Here is a 20328-nt window from a genome sequence, read left to right as displayed (position 1 = left end):
TCCTCTTTTTTGTTTTTGTTTTTAAATATTATCTTTGCAGCATGTAGAGGATACTTGGAATCTAAAAGAACCCAGAGTGAAATTTTTTAAAAATCTGGGAATCTTTCTGGATAATCAGACCTTATTATCTATTATGACTTCATATTTTTCACTTTGGGGTATTCATTACATTTATTTCAGGTACTTGTTATGAGACTTAGAAATTGAAGGGAGAGTTTTTATTTCTTCTTGAAAACTAAAGTCTGAAATTCAGCCCTCTGTTTCCAGTGGAAACAAAGTGTTGAAGGCTGGCGTTAAGTCATCTAGAGTCATCTAGAGCATAGTAAAAAGTATTTTTCTATATTGTCTCAGTTGTGACATCATCTGTGTTATAATAAACTTTGGTTATTTATCCAGCATTGTTCTAGGGGCTCCACCGATATCATCTCAGTTAATCCTCTCCACGTCTCTGCTAAGTAGATGTCATTAACTTTAATTTTACAGAGGAGTCAACTGAGGCACAAATCTGAAGTTGTTACATAACCATTAAGTGGCACAGCTGAGATTTAAACCTATGACTGACCAGCTGGTTCTAAAGCTTTTGTTAGTTTCTACAAATATATGACCATGCATACAAATATTTGCCTTTCATCCTTTTCACAGCTCCTTATTGCAATGATTTGATGAAGAATCTGGAGTCCAGTCCTCTTTCCCGCATCATATGGAAAGCTCTCAAGCCCCTGCTTGTTGGAAAGATCCTGTATACACCTGATACTCCAGTCACAAGGCAGCTTATGACTGAGGTAAGCCACCTGGGCCCGAGAGCCCCTCAACAGACTCTTCCTAGAATTAAGAACAAAAATATAAAGGTGGCTTCAGATGGAGTATATTGAGTATACTTTTCTGGGATTTCCAAAGAATGAGGACCTCCAGTCTGACCTAGGCCCCAGCTGACTACTGAGGGCCAGCTCTCCAGTCTTGGGTGTTTGAATCCTTGCTGCAGGCAGGCACTTCTTGGGGATGGCAAGGACAGGAAAAGGGCCCCTGTGATGGAGTGTCTTTTCAGGGATTAGCTGAGTTTCTCATGTTGCTGCTCCTCTTTTATTTTTTGCTGCTCCTGGCTTCCTGGTTGACTCCAGGTGAATAAGACCTTCCAGGAACTGGCTGTGTTTCATGATCTAGAAGGCATGTGGCAAGAACTCAGCCCCAGGATCTGGACCTTTATGGAGAGCAGCTCAGAAATGGACCTTGTCCGGGTGAGTGTCCCTCTGATTACTGTGTGCCTGCTTGATGCTCTTTACTTCCCAAGAAGTGACTGAGAGGAGAGTTATTTACGTTGAACCCAGTACAGAGGGACAGAGCACAGCTCAAGCCCCAGGGCTGTCACTTGGCAGAGGTATAGGTGATGGTGCACAGATTACACCATCTCATGCATGTCAGCATCAAGGCATCTGGTAGTCAAAATCAGAGTTCCAAGCAAGAAACTTAGGACTGGTATTTGGAGGAGGAGTTTGGTGATTACAAGACCTTAACTATTTTCTGGCTGTAGAGCCACAGCACCTTACTCAGCCCTACTGTGTCCTGGTAGGTCTTGGACAGAGGTGTGCGAGCAAAAGCCTGTTCTGCAGACTTATCACAGATACTTGCTCCCCAAGGCGCTGTGTGAGTGAGGAGCCGCTGTTACTACGTGGAGGGGAATTTCACTTAGTGCTTCAGAACCACTTGAAAAGGGATAAGTGCTCTGAAGACAATTGGATTCAGAAGCGGAGGAGTCTGAGCAAGAACAAAATGTCTCCTTTGCTTGAGCCTGAGTGCCATTTAATCACATCATCCCGCCTTGGGCTGAGTCAGAGAATCATTAGACTATTTCCTGTCTCCATGGTGAGAGAGGCCTCTTCCTTTTGTTCCTGCTAATATTAAGCACGAATGGATTTTGCCAGGTTTCTTGTCTTGACACGTCATTGATCAGAAGGGCAGCTGGGTGTTACAGGTGGTATGTCTACCCAGAAAGGTACTCTCACAGGCTGAGGACCCTTCCGAGATGCCCTAGGAGGGACCATACCCTGGGGGCCTTCCAGTGATGGGAAAGCTGAGTCATCTTTGTTGCAGTGGTCCTGCAATTTAATTCTTAAATTGGGAGCCTTTAAAAACCAAGGGACTTTAGTCAGGGAAGCATGAACAATAATTTGTATGGATCGAGTGAATAATTCCTGTCTAATAATAACAACAACAACTTATACCCATCAAGGACGGTCTCTGTTCAGCTTCAGTCTCTCCTCCAAAAGGGATTCATGTGGTTCAGCCACAAACAGTGTCATAGATCTTGGTGTGGTCTCAGGCATCTTCTGGTCCTCTCCTTGGAATCTACATTCCTACTTGTTGGGCTTCTCTCCTTCCGAGTCTCAGAGGGTGATGAGGGGCCATGTTGAAGGAACTCCATGACTTTTAGTTTGTAGGCAGATAGATGCTTCCCCTGCTTTTAAATAGGGAGCTTGACTTGGATGCTCCAGCAGGTCACAGGCTGTCAGTTCTTGTGGGATGAGGCCCTTGTCAACATGGCCGTGGCATTCATTGGGGATCCTGCTAGAGACCCCAGGATGTGAAATAGGAAATGTAGGAGCTGTGGCTGGGGAGAAAGGCGCGGTGTGTGGTTGTCAAGCCAAGGACTTTACCTTAAGCTCTGACACACCATTACCAAATCCATGGAAGGGTTTTTGGCAATGTATACATTACTCTGGTTTGACAGGTGGGTTGAAGAGAGGAAAGATGGAAGGCAGAGACCAGGGCAGAGGCTACCCTGGTGGGGTGAGGCCTGGTGACTGATTGGTTGTGGAGGGGTGAAAGAGAGGGAAGTTTTGGGGTAATTCTTAATTTCTAGCTGATGGATGGTAGGGATACCCAACAAGTCAGTGGATACTAGGGCTTGGAGTGTAACTAGTTGGTTAGGCTGGAGACACCAGTTAGGGACTCATCAGCCTGTGGGTGGAAGTCGAAGGAGCGTCCTCCAACTGCTTTCTTTTCTTTACTAAGGAGTGTTTATTTCACTCCACAAGCTTGGGCTTCTCAGTCCTCTGCACCCCCTGAAGCCTCACATTGGGTACATAAGGCAGTGCCTGAGACTTCTGGTTCTGTTGTAGCTCTTTCTTTTTTTCAACTTTATTGAGGTACAGTGACAAATTAAAAGTGTATGTATTTAACGTATACAACTTGGTGTTTTGATATATGTTTGCACTGTGAAATGATCACCACATTGGAGCTAAGTAACATGTCCCTTCCTTCACCTAGTTACCTCTTAACAAGTGTCAAGTATACAGGATGGTATCATTAACTATGGTCACCATGATATACGTTAGATCCTCAGATCTAATAATGGGAACGTCATACCCTTTGACCTCTGTGTTTTCCCAGCCCCTTGGCAACCACCCCTCTACTCTGTGATAGCTCTTATCTTCTGCTGTGTCTGGCTCTGTCTGCACCTGTTCTATCCAGAGGCACCCACAGATCTGGAGGCCCTTCTTTGTTGGGTCATGGAACCCACTGATACTCAATTGTTCTTTCTGAGCTGCTATTTGTTTCTTTCACCTTCAACCTCTGCTTCCTCCATGGACACTGCTCCTGACGGTGATCTTCATACCCTAGAATCATGTAGTCAGTGATCCCACTGGGCACATCTCTCAGGCCGTGCTGCTTTCCTTGGCTGTATTGCTCAGAAGCCACACTGGGCAGGGTAGACCTCACCTCGAATGCTGCATGTCTTCACTCAGGTTTTATTTGTTCAGTTCAAGTCTCAAATAAAATCATTTCAGAATTGCTAACCCATCCCCCTGTGCACCTTTGTGAGATACAATTTTGAATCTATTATGTTAATAAAAATATATATCCTAACTGATGACAATATCATTTGTTATTCCCTATAGGAAAGCAATTTGGAATGAAAATTGTAAGAACCATAGAAAGTGTGCTATCCCATGCACTTCCATTCCACACACCCTCAGGGATGTATCCCATACAGAAATAATTTTAAAGAAAGAAGTCACCCTATGAAACAGAATGTTATTGCTATAATAATTGTTTTTTTGTGAAAAATTAGAAATAGACTAAATGTTTCATAGCATGGGAATAGTTAATGAAATTATAGTTTATATACCCTATAAATACTATTATGCTCCCATTAAAATAATAAATATGAAGCCACATGGGGAAAAGCTTATAATATTAGTAGAAATGAGACTGATTTTAAGAATAGCAGAGTTTGGCCTTAAGAGATTCCATTTCAGTAGAGTCAAAGTTTCATCTGCCTTCTTGAAGGTATGACAGGAGTTGTGGCTGATTCTCTTTTCCATGAGCTGAGGTTGAAACAGACCCATTTTTCTGGCAGCATACCTTTGCAGGCCTCTGCCCCGGTCCTCTGCACCTGCTGGTTGAGTGCCTGATTGATTTCCCTGCTCTTCCATGTTGACCCATGTGGAGAGCCAGCCAGCTAAGGAAAAAGAAATGGAAGATAAGCCTCTTTTTCATCCTGACCCTTGCATCCTGTAATTGGGAAAGATCAGGTTTCACTTGGTTTAACAGCAGCATTCTTTCCCTAAGCTAAACAGGTTTGTCTTAATTCAGTCTAGAAATTAGAGTCTTTATGAGGAGTTATCAGCCTGGGTCTCAAAAGAAGAAGATGATATAATGCAAGGGGAAGGTGCAATAGAATTTGAGAGCCCATGTCTCATATCCTGACTTTGTTACTTATTAGCTTATTATTATGGTTAGGGACTTAACTTCTATGAACCTGTTTTCTCATCTGTGAAATGGAAACTATTAGACATACCTTCCTTAAGATGTTGTATGAGGTGAAGTGTTTAATCCAACAGTAATTATATAGAGTATAAGTGTGATTATTGTTGTTACTGTAGTCAATAGCGTTTATTGTTAAGCTATACTGGAAACTGGATTCAGACTGGACTGACATTGACTGGTCAACTTCATGCCTATTAGTGTATGATTCATCCTTGATAAAAAGTTATTTTTTTCAGCCTCAGTGGTCTCACCTGTAAAATGGAAACACTGTTACCTACCTCACAGTTTTTATAAAGATTAAAAAATGACAATGTATGTGAAAGGGTTTTGTAAATCATATAGGGCTCATCAAGACTTAGTTGTACTTTGTCATTGGAATGGCAGACACTGTTGGACAGCAGAGGCAATGATGACTTTTGGGAACAGCGACTGGAAGGCTTAGACTGGACGGCCAAAGATATCGTGGCATTTCTGGCCAAGCACCCAGAGGATGTGCAGTCCACCAACGGCTCCGTGTACACCTGGAGAGAAGCCTTCAATGAGACCAACCGGGCAATCCAGACCATCTCTCGTTTCATGGAGGTGAGGAACTGTTCCATGGACCATTTAGAAAAGGCTTTGGCTTCTTTCTCTGAGATGATGCAATACGATTGAGACTGGAGTAAAGTTTAGAAATTTTGTGTAGTCTTATTTACAGTAGCATCCCTCCAACCTAATACATGTTGTGTATGAAAAGTCACTTAAAAACACAGGTGGTGTATGAAAAAGCACTCAAAAAAATGTTAGTTGAATGAATGAGACAGACAGAAACAGACCTAACTTCTAGCTTTATTCTGTCTGACTCAAGAATATCTCTATCCACTGTCTTCTAGTTTTTCCTGTTTTGATATCCAACTACCTAAAGGCAATAAAGCATTCCCTTAAAAAAGCGTTACTTATGAAACTTACATAAAATCTAGTAGGACTGATTACATTTAAAAAATTTGAGTCCTAAAAGTGATGTGACTTAATAGGGACAAATGAAAGTTTTTTTTGGTCTGCTTGATTAGTTGTTATGGCTCAAAATTACGAAGAAAGCAGAAGAAAATGAGGCCTGATCATTGTTTAAATCCCTTTCCCTCCACAAAAATCAGGATGAGTAACTTATCTCTAAAATACATTCAACATTTCTCTTAAATCGCTAAGGTGAAAACCCAAATAATCCATTTTCAATTGAATATTGGAGAATGATGTGAGAGGATGAAGATTAAAAGAGACATGCACTTGGTGCTTCTCTCTCAGCATAGACACTGCCTTGGCCACTGCTTGTTTTCCTGGCCGTCAGCATTCTCATGATGGCTGTTCTTCCTTCAGTGTGTCAACCTGAACAAGCTAGAACCAGTAGCGACAGAGGTTCTGCTCATCAACAAGTCCATGGAGCTCTTGGATGAGCGCAAGTTCTGGGCTGGGGTCGTGTTCACTGGAATTGCTCCCGGCAGCGTCGAGTTACCGCGTCATGTCAAGTACAAGATCCGGATGGACATTGACAATGTGGAGAGGACGAATAAGATCAAGGACGGGTAAGTGGAATTGCACTGTACCAGCCCGTCTTAGAGAAGTCAAGAGCAGCTAATGTGACTGGAGATACTTTAATAATTTTGTAAAAATTTCAAACAAAGATAAATCAGTGGCATGATTTTGGTGTAATTGGCACATTCACGGTGGAGACAGCTGTTTCAAAGGTCATAAAATATCCTTGTCTTTTCGTTTTGCATTTCCATTCAAGGGAATTAGTCCTAAGGAATTAAATCAACTGGAACAAAGAAAGAAGGAAAAAGACATTAGGTTCCCTGTGCTAATGCTATCCATTTCTAAAAAGGGAGCAAACAACCAATATAAAAAATGATAAAGTGAATTTTGACATATCCACTTGTAGTAATGTTAGGAAGCAATGGAGGAGGGAAAAAAAAACAAACCAACAAGTGGTTTGCTCATTCTGATTATATCTATTTAAAAAATGTACACATCACTGAGGGCTCCCCAGGTGGCGCTAGTGGTAAATAACCCACCTGCCAGTACAGGAGATGTAAGAGACACAGGTTCAATCCCTGGGTTGGGAAGATCCCCTAGAGGAGGGACAGCAACCCACTCCAGTATTCTTGCCTAGAACCTGGTGGGCTACAGTCCATAGCATCCCTAAGAGTCGGACAAGACTGAAGCAATTTAGTGTGCACGCACGTGTCACTGAGACCACAAAGTATGATGCAGAAATAAAAACAGTGGCTCTGTAGGCTTGTGGGTGATTGAATTTTTTGTTGTGTGGTTCTAAGGAATGTTCAATCATCTGTGGCTTGATTTAAGGTACTGGGACCCTGGTCCTCGGGCTGACCCCTTTGAAGATATGCGGTATGTTTGGGGAGGCTTCGCTTACTTGCAGGATGTGGTGGAGCAGGCAATCATCAGGGTGCTGACGGGCACAGAGAAGAAAACTGGCGTGTACATGCAGCAGATGCCTTACCCCTGTTATGTTGATGACATGTAAGTTACCAGTAAGCTGCCACCTTTACTTAACTGGTTAGCACTGTCCCCAGGTGGGGTGTGTACACACTCACACACGTGCACACATACACACATGCCAAGAGAGGAAACAGAATGCTTTGGTTAAATTTATTTTATATGTGTGTTGACACTGGTCAAAGAATTGATGAAAACAAGACTATGGCTACTGCAAAGCAGTTGTTTTTGAAGTTGTGTGGAGATTTCAGGAAATAAGATGCCAAATGTAGGTAGTTGACAGTTTGAGGCACAGACACACATGAACACACACCACACACCGGTAATCCTCACTCCTTTCCGGTCTACGGTTACTAGAACTTTTATTTTTTCATACCCTATCCTTTTGGTCAAAATTGGCCCAATCTCCAAGTTTAAAATGCGTCATGACGAGCACATGCCAAATACATCCACACATCCACATGTCCCCCAAATACAGAGGCACGGTGTTACGGACCTTGAAAAGCTAACCTCACATCAGTTTTTCTTCTTCTTCTCAGTAAGTGGTAAGCCACATTTTCAAACAATGCAAATAAAACTGAACAAGTCCATTTTATCTTAGACTTTTTAGGTAACCTTTTAGTGCTTAGTCACTGGGCTGCCAAGTGGGGCCTGTGGCTCTATGGGTCGTGATTTCTTGTGAGAGAGCAAGAATGGGGCAGAGGTGTAGTTATTGCAGGCATCTGAAGTATGTCATGTCTCTTCCAAATTCTGGAAACTCTTTCATTCTCTGTTGTGTGAGAGTGAGTGAGTGTGTGTGTGTGTGTGTGTATAGTGATCAGACTGCAGAAGTAGCAGGGTTACTCTCCTTGTATCTCTCCCAGCTTCTTATTGAGCCACCTTTTTACTTGCAGGGTTCATTCTAGTTTTTCCAGGTCACCTGGATTTATCTTGTTTTTCACCTTCAGAAAGATTAGCCAGTATTTTCCAAAGACACCCCTAAGCAAAGGTTTACTCTAGAAAGGACATATTAAGATGGGGACACGCCTGCTGTCACATACCCTGTAAGTGCATAAGTTGTAAAGCTGAGACTTGAACCTTGAGTTTTAAAGTCTAGATTCTGTGTCCCTTTGACTTCGCTGCGTTTCGTTTTCTAGTTTGGAATCTGAAATCTGAAATGTTACTGACAGGAGCTGCCTGAAGTGTGTTTCTGCACCATCTGTCATAACAGTTGTGCAAGGCAAGCTGATAGTGAGATGACCTTGAAGACACTGAACTTTCATGAGACAATGAGTTGGGTTTTTGGTTTTGTTGGCTTTGTTTTAGTACTTTAAAATCACATTTAGCTTAATGACCTCTGATAGTTATCTAGCTACTAAAGCAAGCCCTCAAAGAACTTTGGCATCACCTTGTTAATAGTTTTTAATCACTGCATTGCCACGCTCATGAAGCATTCCTGTCAGGGTGCACAGGTCTGCCCATCTCAGGCTTGGTCCTGGTGATTTCTCTTGCATGCAGGACCAGAGTTGTTGGCTCAGGAGCCTGGCTCACTCTTGCCTTTAACCCTCCCCTACCCTTCCAGCTTCCTGAGGGTCATGAGCCGGTCCATGCCTCTCTTCATGACGCTGGCCTGGATCTACTCAGTGGCTGTGATCATCAAGGGCATTGTGTACGAGAAGGAGGCACGGCTGAAGGAGACCATGCGCATCATGGGCCTGGACAACGGTATCCTCTGGTTCAGCTGGTTCATCAGCAGCCTCATCCCTCTGCTTGTGAGCGCTGGCCTACTGGTGGTCATCCTGAAAGTAAGGCTGCTTCACTGGCTCCTCCCTGTGCCCCCCCCTGGCTACTGGGCAGAAGAAAAGCACAGATTGTTTGGGAGGGATAGAGTCAGAGGTGCAGTTCCTGCAATTCCTTCATTTTATAATTGATGAAACTTGGAGAGACCCCGAGAAGGGCAGCAACTTGCCCAGTGTCAACCCAGTTGGTTAGTAGCTAAGCTGGACTGAACCTAGGAGTCTCATGTCCTAGGTGAGCATGTGCTTAACCACACCATGCCATCTGTTTGGCAATGGCTTGTGACAGTATCTGAGAGTTACTCATTTTCCTAGGTGTATGTATTGGTTGATGATTCTGCCAGAATTTCTAAAAACCATAATCAGAAGGATAGATACTGTTGTAGGTTAAGATTTTCTGGAAGCAGAGGCTGAGGTAGAGCTTGGTGTATGTTTATTTCTTAGGGATCTATACCTATACAAGGAACAGAGAGGATGCAGGATTGAGCACAGACAGGAGTTGAACTGTGGCACATGGCTAAGCCCCTGGGCACTCTGGCCATGGAGTTGAAATGTCCAGCCCTTTAGGTTACCCCAAGGCCTCCCTCTCTGACAGTCCATTGTCCCAGGCCCCTCAATTAGTAACTGGAAAGATGTGCCCTGGGGCTGGGCAGCTTTCTGCAGCTGGGACAAACCCAGATCAGTTGCCACCTGAGGCTGTCCACTGACAGCCAGTCCACAAGCCTTTCCATGAAGGGGACTCTGTACAGTGCAGTTCTGTGTCCACCCCTTACTTTAATAGACTCATGTGCCAATTTTTTCTCAATTGTTTCATTAAAGAATACATCTTTTAAAAATAAATGTTTTTAAAAGCAGAGGGGTACCAAGGAAAAGGAACTAACAATTAATTGAAAAACTAGCTACTAATCATTACAAGTGAGCACATACTGATTGCCAAACACTATTTGAAACACATGCATATGCTGTCTTATGACGTCCTCACTAAGTAACCCATTTAACATACAAGGAAACGAGGCCAAGGAAGGTTAAGGACTTCACTGAGGTCACCCAGCAGTATGGCAGAGCTGTTCTTGGTGAAATCAAGCTCCCCTCATGCTTTGATATCTGACTGCCAGGCCTGAGCTCTGTGGCTGGGATGGGGGTCTTGTGGCTGGTGGGTGTGAGCTGCTCTGCCAATTGTGTGTTGGTAGGTCCTTGTGAAACAGAACCAACTACTTGGGAGAAACTTGACAGGTCCACAGAGTTTGGATGGTTATGTGGCTCCAGAATCCATGGCACCTTCTCACAGGGGATGTTAAGATGGCCTGGCCATTTTCCTTGGCTTTCAGAGAGAGAGGCCACGTAGGATGCTATCTCCTGCAATTCTTTCTTGGTGCTCATAGTCCTTATAAAAGGTGATATTATTCTTGGAGAAACAATGAACAGAATTGTCTGTTGAGATGAACCTTGGTGAATATCAAGCCTGGACTTTGTTCTGTTTCTGATTCTGCTGTTCTTTGGCTGTGTGGTCTTGGGCTGGTCATTTCCCTTCTGTAGACTTCATTTCACTCACCAGAAAAATGAACAGCACTGTTTCTCTATATTGTCTTTTAAGATGACTAGGAATAAGCCCTGGCTGCTTCCCATGGATCATTGCCTATTGAGAGTCTTACTTGGTCTCTTTCTTCCCAGTTAGGAAACCTGCTGCCGTACAGCGACCCCAGCGTGGTGTTTGTCTTTCTGTCTGTGTTCGCCATGGTGACCATCCTGCAGTGCTTCCTGATCAGCACGCTCTTCTCCAGAGCCAACCTGGCGGCCGCCTGTGGGGGCATCATTTACTTCATGCTATACCTGCCCTACGTCCTGTGCGTGGCGTGGCAGGACTACGTGGGCTTTACCCTCAAGATCTTCATGGTGAGTCGCTCTGGCCCTTCGGCAGTACCTGCAGTCACAGCCACCCCTGGTATTTCACCTCTGCTTTGTAGTCCAAGCTGAGAACAGAAGATAAGAGATTCTCTTTCCACGGGGACTTAAGCCTCAATTCTAGATTGTATGCTTCTTGAAGGCAGGGACTGTGTCTTACTCAGTAGTTTATTTTTAGTCCTCTGAGTGAACACTGATTGAATTGAATCGAATGATAATTTTGAGGGAGCCAGGCTGCACCATGGGCCAGCTGGGGGTAAATGGCCCTGGGGAATGACTTTAGAGCATTCCCTTTTATCTGCCTTTTATCTCTCAGCTCTGGTTGGCCATGTTACTGCTGCTGTGTTAAGCTCACCACAAAGTCCCAGTCACAGATAGAACTGAAAATTCTTGAGGTCAGAGCTGGCTCGTTCTGGACCTTTATCTTCCTTGAGTCCAGTATGGAGTTTAACTTGAGTAATGTTTTCTAAACTTCAAGACTGAGGAACAGGTGCCCCATCTCCCCACAAATCCCTGACTTTACTCCCTTCCCTTGTACAGAGGAGGAGAGGCCTTTGAAAGTATGCAAGTCCCAGTAAGAACGAGTCGTTTTCTGAGTTTTCTATAAGATGCTCCAAGTGTTTCTGTCCGGACCCATTAGGCATCAGCAGCCCCAGACAGGTTCCTGTGACACTGGGCCCATTGCTGACCGAGCTGGGAGCTTGAGAGGACCCTGAAAAATGCCTCTGTGTGTGTGTGTGTGTGTATAAGGTACAGTTGCTGAGCCCCTGAGGCATCTTTAGAAGCATAAAATTCTAAAAGTTTTATATGCCATCATAGATGCATTTCTGAAATGTGTGTGCATAATGAGTGCTTATAAATAGAATCACTTTATATGCTGTCAAGGAGCCCACTCCCCTGAAGGGACTCTGTAGATGAATATTTCCATATCTTGTAATTGATCCATTTTGCAAATTCACATTTCTCCAGGTGGCATTTACATTAGCAGTGATAGGAAAATGAGAGACAAGGAGATGGATGAATGAATTTTGCCTCTTTTGCACAGAGCCTGATGTCTCCTGTGGCTTTTGGGTTCGGATGTGAGTACTTTGCCCTTTTCGAGGAGCAGGGCATTGGGGTACAGTGGGACAACCTCTTTGAGAGCCCCACAAAGGAAGATGGCTTCAACCTTACCACCTCTGTGTCCATGATGCTGTTTGACACCTTTCTCTATGGAGTGATGACGTGGTACATCGAGGCTGTGTTTCCAGGTACACTGGACTTCCACACTGCTTTTGTCTTCATCCAGGAAAAAGAAATTTCTAACCGAGTCATTTTCCTCTCTTTGTGCTGGAATTTCTGCAGGGCTCAGGTCTCCTTGGAAAGTGGTTAGGGCTTTAGACCTATGGCAAACAAATTATCTCTAAGAAGAAGCTACTGATGCTAAAAGTACAGCTTTTACTATCGACCTAACTCTTATTTCTTGAGCACTGTACGCCAGGCACCTGCACATGTCTTATAAATGACGCTTTGGTTCAATTTAATACTCATAAGACTGCTGTGAGGGAGCTACTGTTCTAGCCAGTTTTTGCAAATGAGAGAAGTATGATGCAAAGAAGTTAAATAACTTACCTGTGGCCTCATAACTGGTAAGAGTAGGTGCTGGGAGGTGAACCCAAGTGAGTTACACTGAGTCAGCTTGCCCAGGAGAGTTCTTCGAAGCTGAACCAGGCCTAGAATTCTGTATCCCCCAAGTTACCACCAGCAGTTCTGTTTCCTGAGTACAGCTTGTGAATAATAAGATACATATTGGCGCTAAGCCCTTGCCTGTGCTTTAATCAAAAGTCATAAAAGTTCATTTTTATACTTCCCTAATAAATCTTCTTGACTGAGACCTCCCTTGGATATATTTTCATAGAAGATCAAATTCTGAGAGAGTGAGCTTTAACCCTTTCTGGTTCACTTTCTGATTTTTCTCCAAAGGAGTGGCCATGAAATATTGATTACCCATCCCTACTTGAACTACCTGAATGTCCAACACTGAATGTGCAATTTTGTATTGTGCAGATCTGGATTCAGATTCTGAGTTCTTCACTTCACTGCCTGAATGATCTTGACTGGGCCACTAATCCCTCAGTTTCCTCATCTCTAAAGTGGGAATAATGACCTGCCTCATGGGGTTGCTGGAAAGATTCAGAGAAGTGCAGGGTGTTTGTCATACATAGTAGAGCTCAGCAAATGTTAGCCCCACCTCCCCCACCTCCATTCCATTCTGTCCTGTCTCCCAACAGCTGTGTCAGGGGGAGACATCAAGGAAGCTGTGTCTGGGATACCTGGCTGGGAAACCTGGGGGTTGCTGGGGCGTTACAGAGTTTGGCTTACATCTGTGCTTGGCTTTCAGGCCAGTATGGAATCCCCAGGCCCTGGTATTTCCCTTGCACTAAGTCCTACTGGTTTGGCGAGGAAAGTGATGAGAAGAGCCACCCTGGTTCCAGCCAGAAGGGAGCATCAGAAAGTGAGTTTTGCTGACCGGCATACCCCTGACTGCCGTGCTGCTGCCCCTCCTGGCCCTCTTTGAGGGGGCAAGGAGTGACTCCCTCCCTGAAGAGTCTAAAACCACCTTAGGGGAAGAGACATCACGTGAGGTGCCCCTGTCTAAATTCTTGACTGCATTTGTGTCCAGTGCTGTTGACTTCTGGGGGAGTTGCTTTCTGAGTTCCTAAGGGACATTTCCTTTGCTTTCTTGCCTTCATTAAATAAAAAGTGACTTTTGATCTCTCCCTTCACCTCCACCTGTCCCTCACACACATACACACATACTTTGTGCTCAGTATGGCTTCCTAAATCATTCAGAAGTCGCTCCTCTGCTGATCTCTTCTGTGCCCTGCCCCCACTCACCAGTGGTGGCGTGTGATGTCCTTGTTATGGCTTACAAGATCCTTTACCACCCGCCCCTGCCTGCTGATCCAGCTGCTCCTCCTGCCATTCCTACTCTTCTTCCCCAGCCTCTCTGCACCTTTCTTACTGTATTCCGATCACCAACACTAGTGCCCAGTTAGGCCCTAATTAAAGATTTGTTGCCTGCTTGCCTGAGAAACAAGAAATAGCCATGGAGAAAGGACAGTTGTAAAATTACAAGACCCTGCGTCTTGACCTTCCACTTGTTAGTGCCTTCTGTGGGCTCATTTGTGTCCTGTCTTCTCACAGTCTGCATGGAGGAGGAACCCACCCATCTGAAACTGGGTGTGTCCATTCAGAACCTGATGAAGGTTTACCGAGATGGCATGAAGGTGGCTGTTGATGGCCTGGCCTTGAATTTCTACGAGGGGCAGATCACCTCCTTCCTGGGCCACAATGGAGCTGGCAAGACCACCACCATGTAAGAAGAGGGTGTGGCTCTCTGAGAATCAGCCGCAGGCAGGTTCTTTCCTGTAGTCAGAAACATACCTAAGGACATTGCGTTGCTTACCCAGGCGAGGGCAGAGTGCATGAGGAGTCGATGAGTATAAAAGTACCACCTAATGTGAGAATGCTTTCCAAATGCTGAATTTTCCTATCTTTGGGTTAAAATAGGCTGGGGACCTTTTGATGACCTTTCCCATTTGGTTCTCAAAATTCTGCAGTGTTTTAGCACCTAATGTTGTGACAGATCTGAGAAAGGGTTTCTTTGGGGCTGATTTGGTCAGGATTGGGAGGCAAGATTGTGAAAAGGAAGATAGGCTGTGTTGGAGGGAGGAGGCAATTTCTGCAAACTCTGTCTCTAAGCAGATGTGAGGAACAGCTGGGCAGCTGGCTGTAAGACTGCCTTCTCTGGGACCTATAAGAACCTTAATAATGAGAAGTTTCAGAAGGGAACATGGGCCATAAACACACCAGAGTTACCCTCAGTGGCTTTCAATGTAGCCCATAACCATTTCAGTTGGTGGTAGGGGTGGTAACCTCTTTTTCCCGTTACGTATTTTTTAAATGCACAATTAATGTATTGCGAAAATTGCAGAAAATCTTTAAAAATCTTTAAAATCTAAAAAATCCTAACACAAAAATTATTTTCATCTTTAAATAATTGGTTCTACTTTGTCCATTTGACTTGAACATGATTTTAGGCATACAAAATGTGTGTTTTAAAGTGTACTTCCCATTGAAAATTGGAATCTTTATTTAAAAAATGTGTGTGCTAAAATTGCCATTTCCAACACATAGGCCCACCCCTATCTGTTCACTGAGGCAAAGAGTCCTTTGCTTTGTGGGTGTCCCTTGGGGTCTCTTAGGAAGGAAAGAGGGTGGAGGGTTGCTGCCTCTGCTTTCCGCCCAGGCTCTGCAGCCTAGAATGGAGCGTCTCCAGGGCAGGAGGGCTAACGCTGACTCCTATGCTTTCACATTTTTTCCTCAGGTCCATCCTGACTGGGTTGTTCCCTCCTACCTCGGGCACTGCCTACATCCTAGGGAAAGACATACGCTCTGAGATGAGCACCATCCGGCAGAACCTGGGGGTCTGTCCCCAGCATAATGTGCTATTTGACATGTGAGTACCAGCGACCCCTCTACAGAGGTGTGTCAGGAGTGATGGGCAGAGTTGGACTTAAGCATTTTTACCACCGTTAGGGGTGGCAGGCCTCACCTTCCTGGACATGTTTACCTGGTTGTCCTTCAGTTTTGGAAAAGTGAGTTGTGGGGTAGGAGGTGTTACATTGGTCCAGCCGGTGCATGGGGGCTGGGGAAATGGTGCTGTCTATTGCTGTCCTTCTAGAGTAAGGAGCCCTCTCTCCCCACATACCCTCCCTGAGGCTGCCATAGCTTTCACCTGGCGGTACCCCAGGGCCCTCAGTATGTGGGCTCTGTGTTTCCTGCTCAGAACTTTGCTCCCATTCAGCTTGCCCATCAGCAATCAGGAAGAGACTTGAGCTCTGTGACCTTGTGCAAGGTCACCCCCTTCTGGGCCCCGGTTTTCTCTTATCTAAGTGAGCAGCTCAGACTTGTGTCCTCTATAGGGGTCCTTCTTCTTTCAGGGCTGAGGTCGTTTGAGGTTCAAGGGAGTTGCTCTGGTCCTCCTTCTTTCAGGGCTGAGGTCCTTTGAGGTTCAAGGGAGTTGCTCCAGGCTAAAGCTGGGGCAGCTCCTTGGTTGGTGGGACCATGGAGAAAGGCTCTCTGAGGACCTGCTGCTGCCTGATGGGCGGCCATCAGGCCTGCGGGGAGTAGAGTGGATGTGACCTGTCACAATTTTGGTGGTGTTTCTCAAGCAGCTCATGTGGCTGCTTACTGTGGTTCTTCCTTGAATCCTTCCTGGAGATTATCTTGCAAAAATGAATAAAGTTAAAAAAAAAAAGGTGGGGAAAGAAAAATGTGCCTGTCATATTCTGGGTGAGGAGGCACTGTGTTCTGTGTGTCCTGGGGGCCCAGAGTGACCTGCCCCTCCGCCCCCAGGCTGACTGTTGAGGAGCACATTTGGTTCTATGCCCGCCTGAAAGGGCTTTCCGAGAAGCACGTGAAAGCTGAGATGGAGCAGATGGCCTTGGATGTTGGTTTGCCGCCCAGCAAACTGAAAAGCAAAACAAGTCAGCTGTCAGGTGAGGCCCAGAGCTGCCTTCCTCCTCCACCTCCTCTTCTACACACACACACACACACACACACACACACACACACACACACACACACACACACGAAATATGGCTGCCCTAGGGTCCCCTGCTTCGAGGGAGGGGAAGGGTGGGTCAGAAACGTGTCCCAGACTTATCCCCAGTGGGGTGCCTCCGCTTGTCTCTTGGCGCCTCTGCCGTCATTCACTGGGCTGGTCTGGGGCCTGTCTCCTCTCACTGTAGGTGGAATGCAGAGAAAGCTGTCTGTGGCCTTGGCCTTTGTTGGGGGATCCAAGGTTGTCATTCTGGATGAGCCCACAGCCGGTGTGGACCCTTACTCCCGCAGGGGGATATGGGAGCTGCTGCTGAAATACCGACAAGGTCACTGATGTGTATTTACTCTGTCTTCTGGGCTGGGAGGGGGAAGGAAGGGGGGAGGGAGGGGCTCTCAAAGACTGGCTGTATCTCAGGGCTGTTCCGGCTAGAGCACCAGAATTGCTTCTCAAGGAGAACAGGGAGCTGAACTCTGAGCTCAGCCCTGGTCTGCAAGTAGGAGGCCTGGTTTACAAGACACTTCAAGTTTGCATTTCAACCTTAGGGGCCTGCATGGGGGAGGGAAATGGGGACAAAGGGTGTCCTCTGTGGGCCCCCTGGGCCCTCTGCAACATAGAACTTTCACTTGCCTAGGATACTCATGGTCCCCTGCAGACAGATTCCTGAGAGCCGAGGCTGTGTCGTCCTTTATCTCTGTCCCCACATGGTGCATTATGCTTGCATGTTGACAAAGTAGAGGAACACTTGAGTGGATGGGAGAGTTGCAGTCAGTTTGTGTGACCCCATGGATTGTAGCCTGTCAGACTCCTCTATCTGGGATTCTCCAGGCAAGAATACTGGAGTGGGTTGCCGTGCACTCCTCCAGCGGATCTTTCCGACCCAGGGCTTGAATCCGCCATCTCCCTGGGGCTCCTGCATTGCAGGTAGATTCTTTACCGCTGAGCCACCAGGGTAGAAGATACATAAGAAGGTATGGTACAAGGGGCACAGGTTTGGAGTCAGCTCCAGTTGGCCCAAGACTTTGGAAAAGCCATTAAACTTGCCTCAGTGTCTTTATCTATAACTGTGGTTAATTCCTACCTTATGAAAAGTGGAAGTCGCTCCGTTGTGTCTTGACTCTTCGTGACCCCATGGACTATAGCCTGCCAGGCTCCTCTGTCCATAGAATTCTCCAGGCAAGAATACAGGAGTGGGTAGCTGTTCCCTTCTCCAGGTCTCCCACATTGCAGGTGGAATCTTTACCAACTGAGCCACCGGGGAAGCTCACCTTATGAAGGATTTAGTTAAATGAGGCCTAGCACACTAACACATAGACCACCCGGCACACTGCTGGCCTGAAGCTCATTCCCAGATAAACATTCCTGCCCTTTGTTTGGGGATGCAGAGCTGTCCTCAGGACACCACCAGCCTGGGGGTCACAAGCACACAGCCTCGGGGTCGTTCTCCCAGGCATCCCCCCCACCCCGGCTCTTATTTCTGTGGCTTTGGCCCCTAGGAGCAGTGAGGATGGCCAGCCTCACCTGTGCTATGTCCCTGTGTTTGTGCCTGGCAGGCCGCACCATTATCCTCTCCACGCACCACATGGATGAGGCGGACATCCTCGGGGACAGGATTGCCATCATTTCCCACGGGAAGCTCTGCTGCGTGGGCTCCTCCCTGTTCCTGAAGAACCAGCTGGGGACAGGCTACTACCTGACCCTGGTCAAGAAGGACGTGGAGTCTTCCCTCAGCTCATGCAGAAATAGCAGTAGCACTGTGTCATACCTGAAAAAGGTGAGTTGCAGTCTCAGTGCGTCCGGGGAATCAGGACTCTTTGGCTATGACTGGCTTGTCCATACCTGCCCTAGTCTGCCACCTTGAGGCCACCAGCTCCCTGCTCTGTGCCCTGTACAGAGACTTCTGTTCCCATCATGTTAGCTCTGCTGAATCCCATTTCCTTTTTCTAATGGAGACACTGAGTGTAGGAGAAGGTCCTTAGAGGGCTTAATGTTGTTGAAGAAGAGAGGTTTGCCAAGAGTTAAGAGCCTTGGCTTCAGAATGCCCTGCTATGTCTGCTCATTACCTTTAAATCTTCTTGACCTAAACTTTTAAAACACAAAATAGCAAATATTTATCGAGCACTGATTTCATGCCAAACACTCAATCTAGCAGCCTCTGGACATAAAAGAAAATCATGATAATAGTTGTAGCATTGTTACCATTTGTAGGCTTTTGTTTTTTTTTTTTTTTTTAACATCATCTCAGAGTACAAAACAACCCTGGGAAGAAGGTATTGTACTTATTATCCTAGAGGATGGAAGTGAGGCTTGTAGGGATTTAGTTCATTCAAGGTCATCCAACAAGTGCATTACGGAGGAGGGGCCAGCACCCAATAACAAGGTACATTCTCCCCTGTACTGCAGTACATGCCTGAGATTTATTTGTGTATTCCAACAGTGGCACTCAAAACACTTATCAATATATCCCATCCTTGACCTCATGTCCACTTATTTACCTTTTAACTAGTGTCTGGTGAGTCAAAGTATAGTCTGAGGCCAGTGGCATTGGGATCACTTGGGAACTTGTGAGAAATGCAGAAACATGGGCCAAAATCAGACTTGCTAAATCAGAATCTGCATTTTAACAAGGTCCTATGGTGAAGAGACACAAATTAAAGTGTGAGAAGCGCCGAACAACACAACCAGGCAGGTAAATCCCATGCCCAAGACTGTTGGTGAAGGCCTGGTTACAGCACTCATAGGTTTGTGGGGGGTTTTTTTTTGGCCATGCTACATGGCTAATGGAATCTAATCCCTTGACCAGGGATTGAACCCATGCTCCCTGTAGTGGAAGCACAGAGTCTTAACCACTGAACCATCAGGGAGGTCCCTACAGTATGCATTGGCAGGCCAGAGTTCTTTTGAGAGCCCTGCTTCCTGTGCACACAACACACACATGTTAGATCAGACAGCGGCTTCAGAAGCCAAGACTACCTGGCTGCATGCCCCTCAGGAGAAACTTTTTGCTCCAGTTCTCACACACAGGAACCTCTCGGAAGCCCCGCCCTGGTGAAGGTGGTGGTGGCTGTACCTTGCTCGGTCCCTGACCCGTTCTCACCTCCTTCTTTGCCATCAGGAGGACAGTGTTTCTCAGAGCAGTTCTGATGCTGGCCTGGGCAGCGACCATGAGAGTGACACGCTGACCGTCGGTAAGGACTCTGGGGTTTCTTATTCAGGTGGTGTCTGAGCTTCCCCCAGCTGGGCAGAGTGGAGGCACAGGAGGAGAGGTGCAGAGGCTGGTGGCGCTGACTCAAGGTTTGCTGCTGGGCTGGGGCTGGGTGGCTGCGGGAGCAGGCGCAGCTTAGTGGCGGATTGGCCTAACGCTTGCCGGGGACCCTGGGGCTTGGTCTGGGAGTTGGCAGGGCAGTGTCCCAGAGAGCTGAGATGATTGGGGTGGGGGGTGGTCCCCCACCCATTCAGCTGAGATGAGTGGGTCTGGCTGGACACTGGACACCTCCCTCAGGAGGGATGTCTAGAGTCCAATGTCTCCAGTGACACATATGGAACGGAATCCTTTACTTTGGCCAAGTTTGCTCCTCCCTAACAACTGCCTCTTCCCAGGAAGACCTCTCCTTCCATGAACTGTTTGATTAACCCTCTGTTGAGATAAATAGAGGAGCCTCCTTGAATAGATTAAGAGAAAGATGAAGAACCTCTTAAGGTTCCTTTAGTCAAGTTTTCCAATGAAGAATCCTAGCTTTTTGGCAATAGACACTAGGCTTTCAAACTCAGAAAGTCTTTCAGCCA

At 46.1% G+C, this 20328-nt stretch overlaps 1 protein-coding gene across 1 annotated transcript in view; it reads left to right on the top strand.

The window, feature by feature from the left end:
* ABCA1 (ATP binding cassette subfamily A member 1) overlaps positions 1 to 20328 on the top strand; it is a 112684-nt gene that overhangs the window by 58801 nt on the left and 33555 nt on the right. Inside the window, exons 9-23 of the mRNA XM_068974276.1 lie at positions 643 to 782; positions 1119 to 1235; positions 5152 to 5349; positions 6121 to 6326; positions 7108 to 7284; positions 8822 to 9044; positions 10707 to 10928; positions 11983 to 12187; positions 13318 to 13431; positions 14124 to 14295; positions 15307 to 15438; positions 16338 to 16480; positions 16733 to 16870; positions 18096 to 18316; positions 19658 to 19730. Coding sequence (XP_068830377.1) covers positions 643 to 782; positions 1119 to 1235; positions 5152 to 5349; positions 6121 to 6326; positions 7108 to 7284; positions 8822 to 9044; positions 10707 to 10928; positions 11983 to 12187; positions 13318 to 13431; positions 14124 to 14295; positions 15307 to 15438; positions 16338 to 16480; positions 16733 to 16870; positions 18096 to 18316; positions 19658 to 19730 — 2481 coding nt within the window. The remainder of the gene's footprint in view (positions 1 to 642; positions 783 to 1118; positions 1236 to 5151; positions 5350 to 6120; positions 6327 to 7107; positions 7285 to 8821; positions 9045 to 10706; positions 10929 to 11982; positions 12188 to 13317; positions 13432 to 14123; positions 14296 to 15306; positions 15439 to 16337; positions 16481 to 16732; positions 16871 to 18095; positions 18317 to 19657; positions 19731 to 20328) is intronic.

Source organism: Capricornis sumatraensis, chromosome 6 (assembly GCF_032405125.1).
Source record: "Capricornis sumatraensis isolate serow.1 chromosome 6, serow.2, whole genome shotgun sequence".
Classification (NCBI taxonomy): domain Eukaryota; kingdom Metazoa; phylum Chordata; class Mammalia; order Artiodactyla; family Bovidae; genus Capricornis; species Capricornis sumatraensis.
This window is presented reverse-complemented; position numbering and strand designations above follow the sequence as displayed.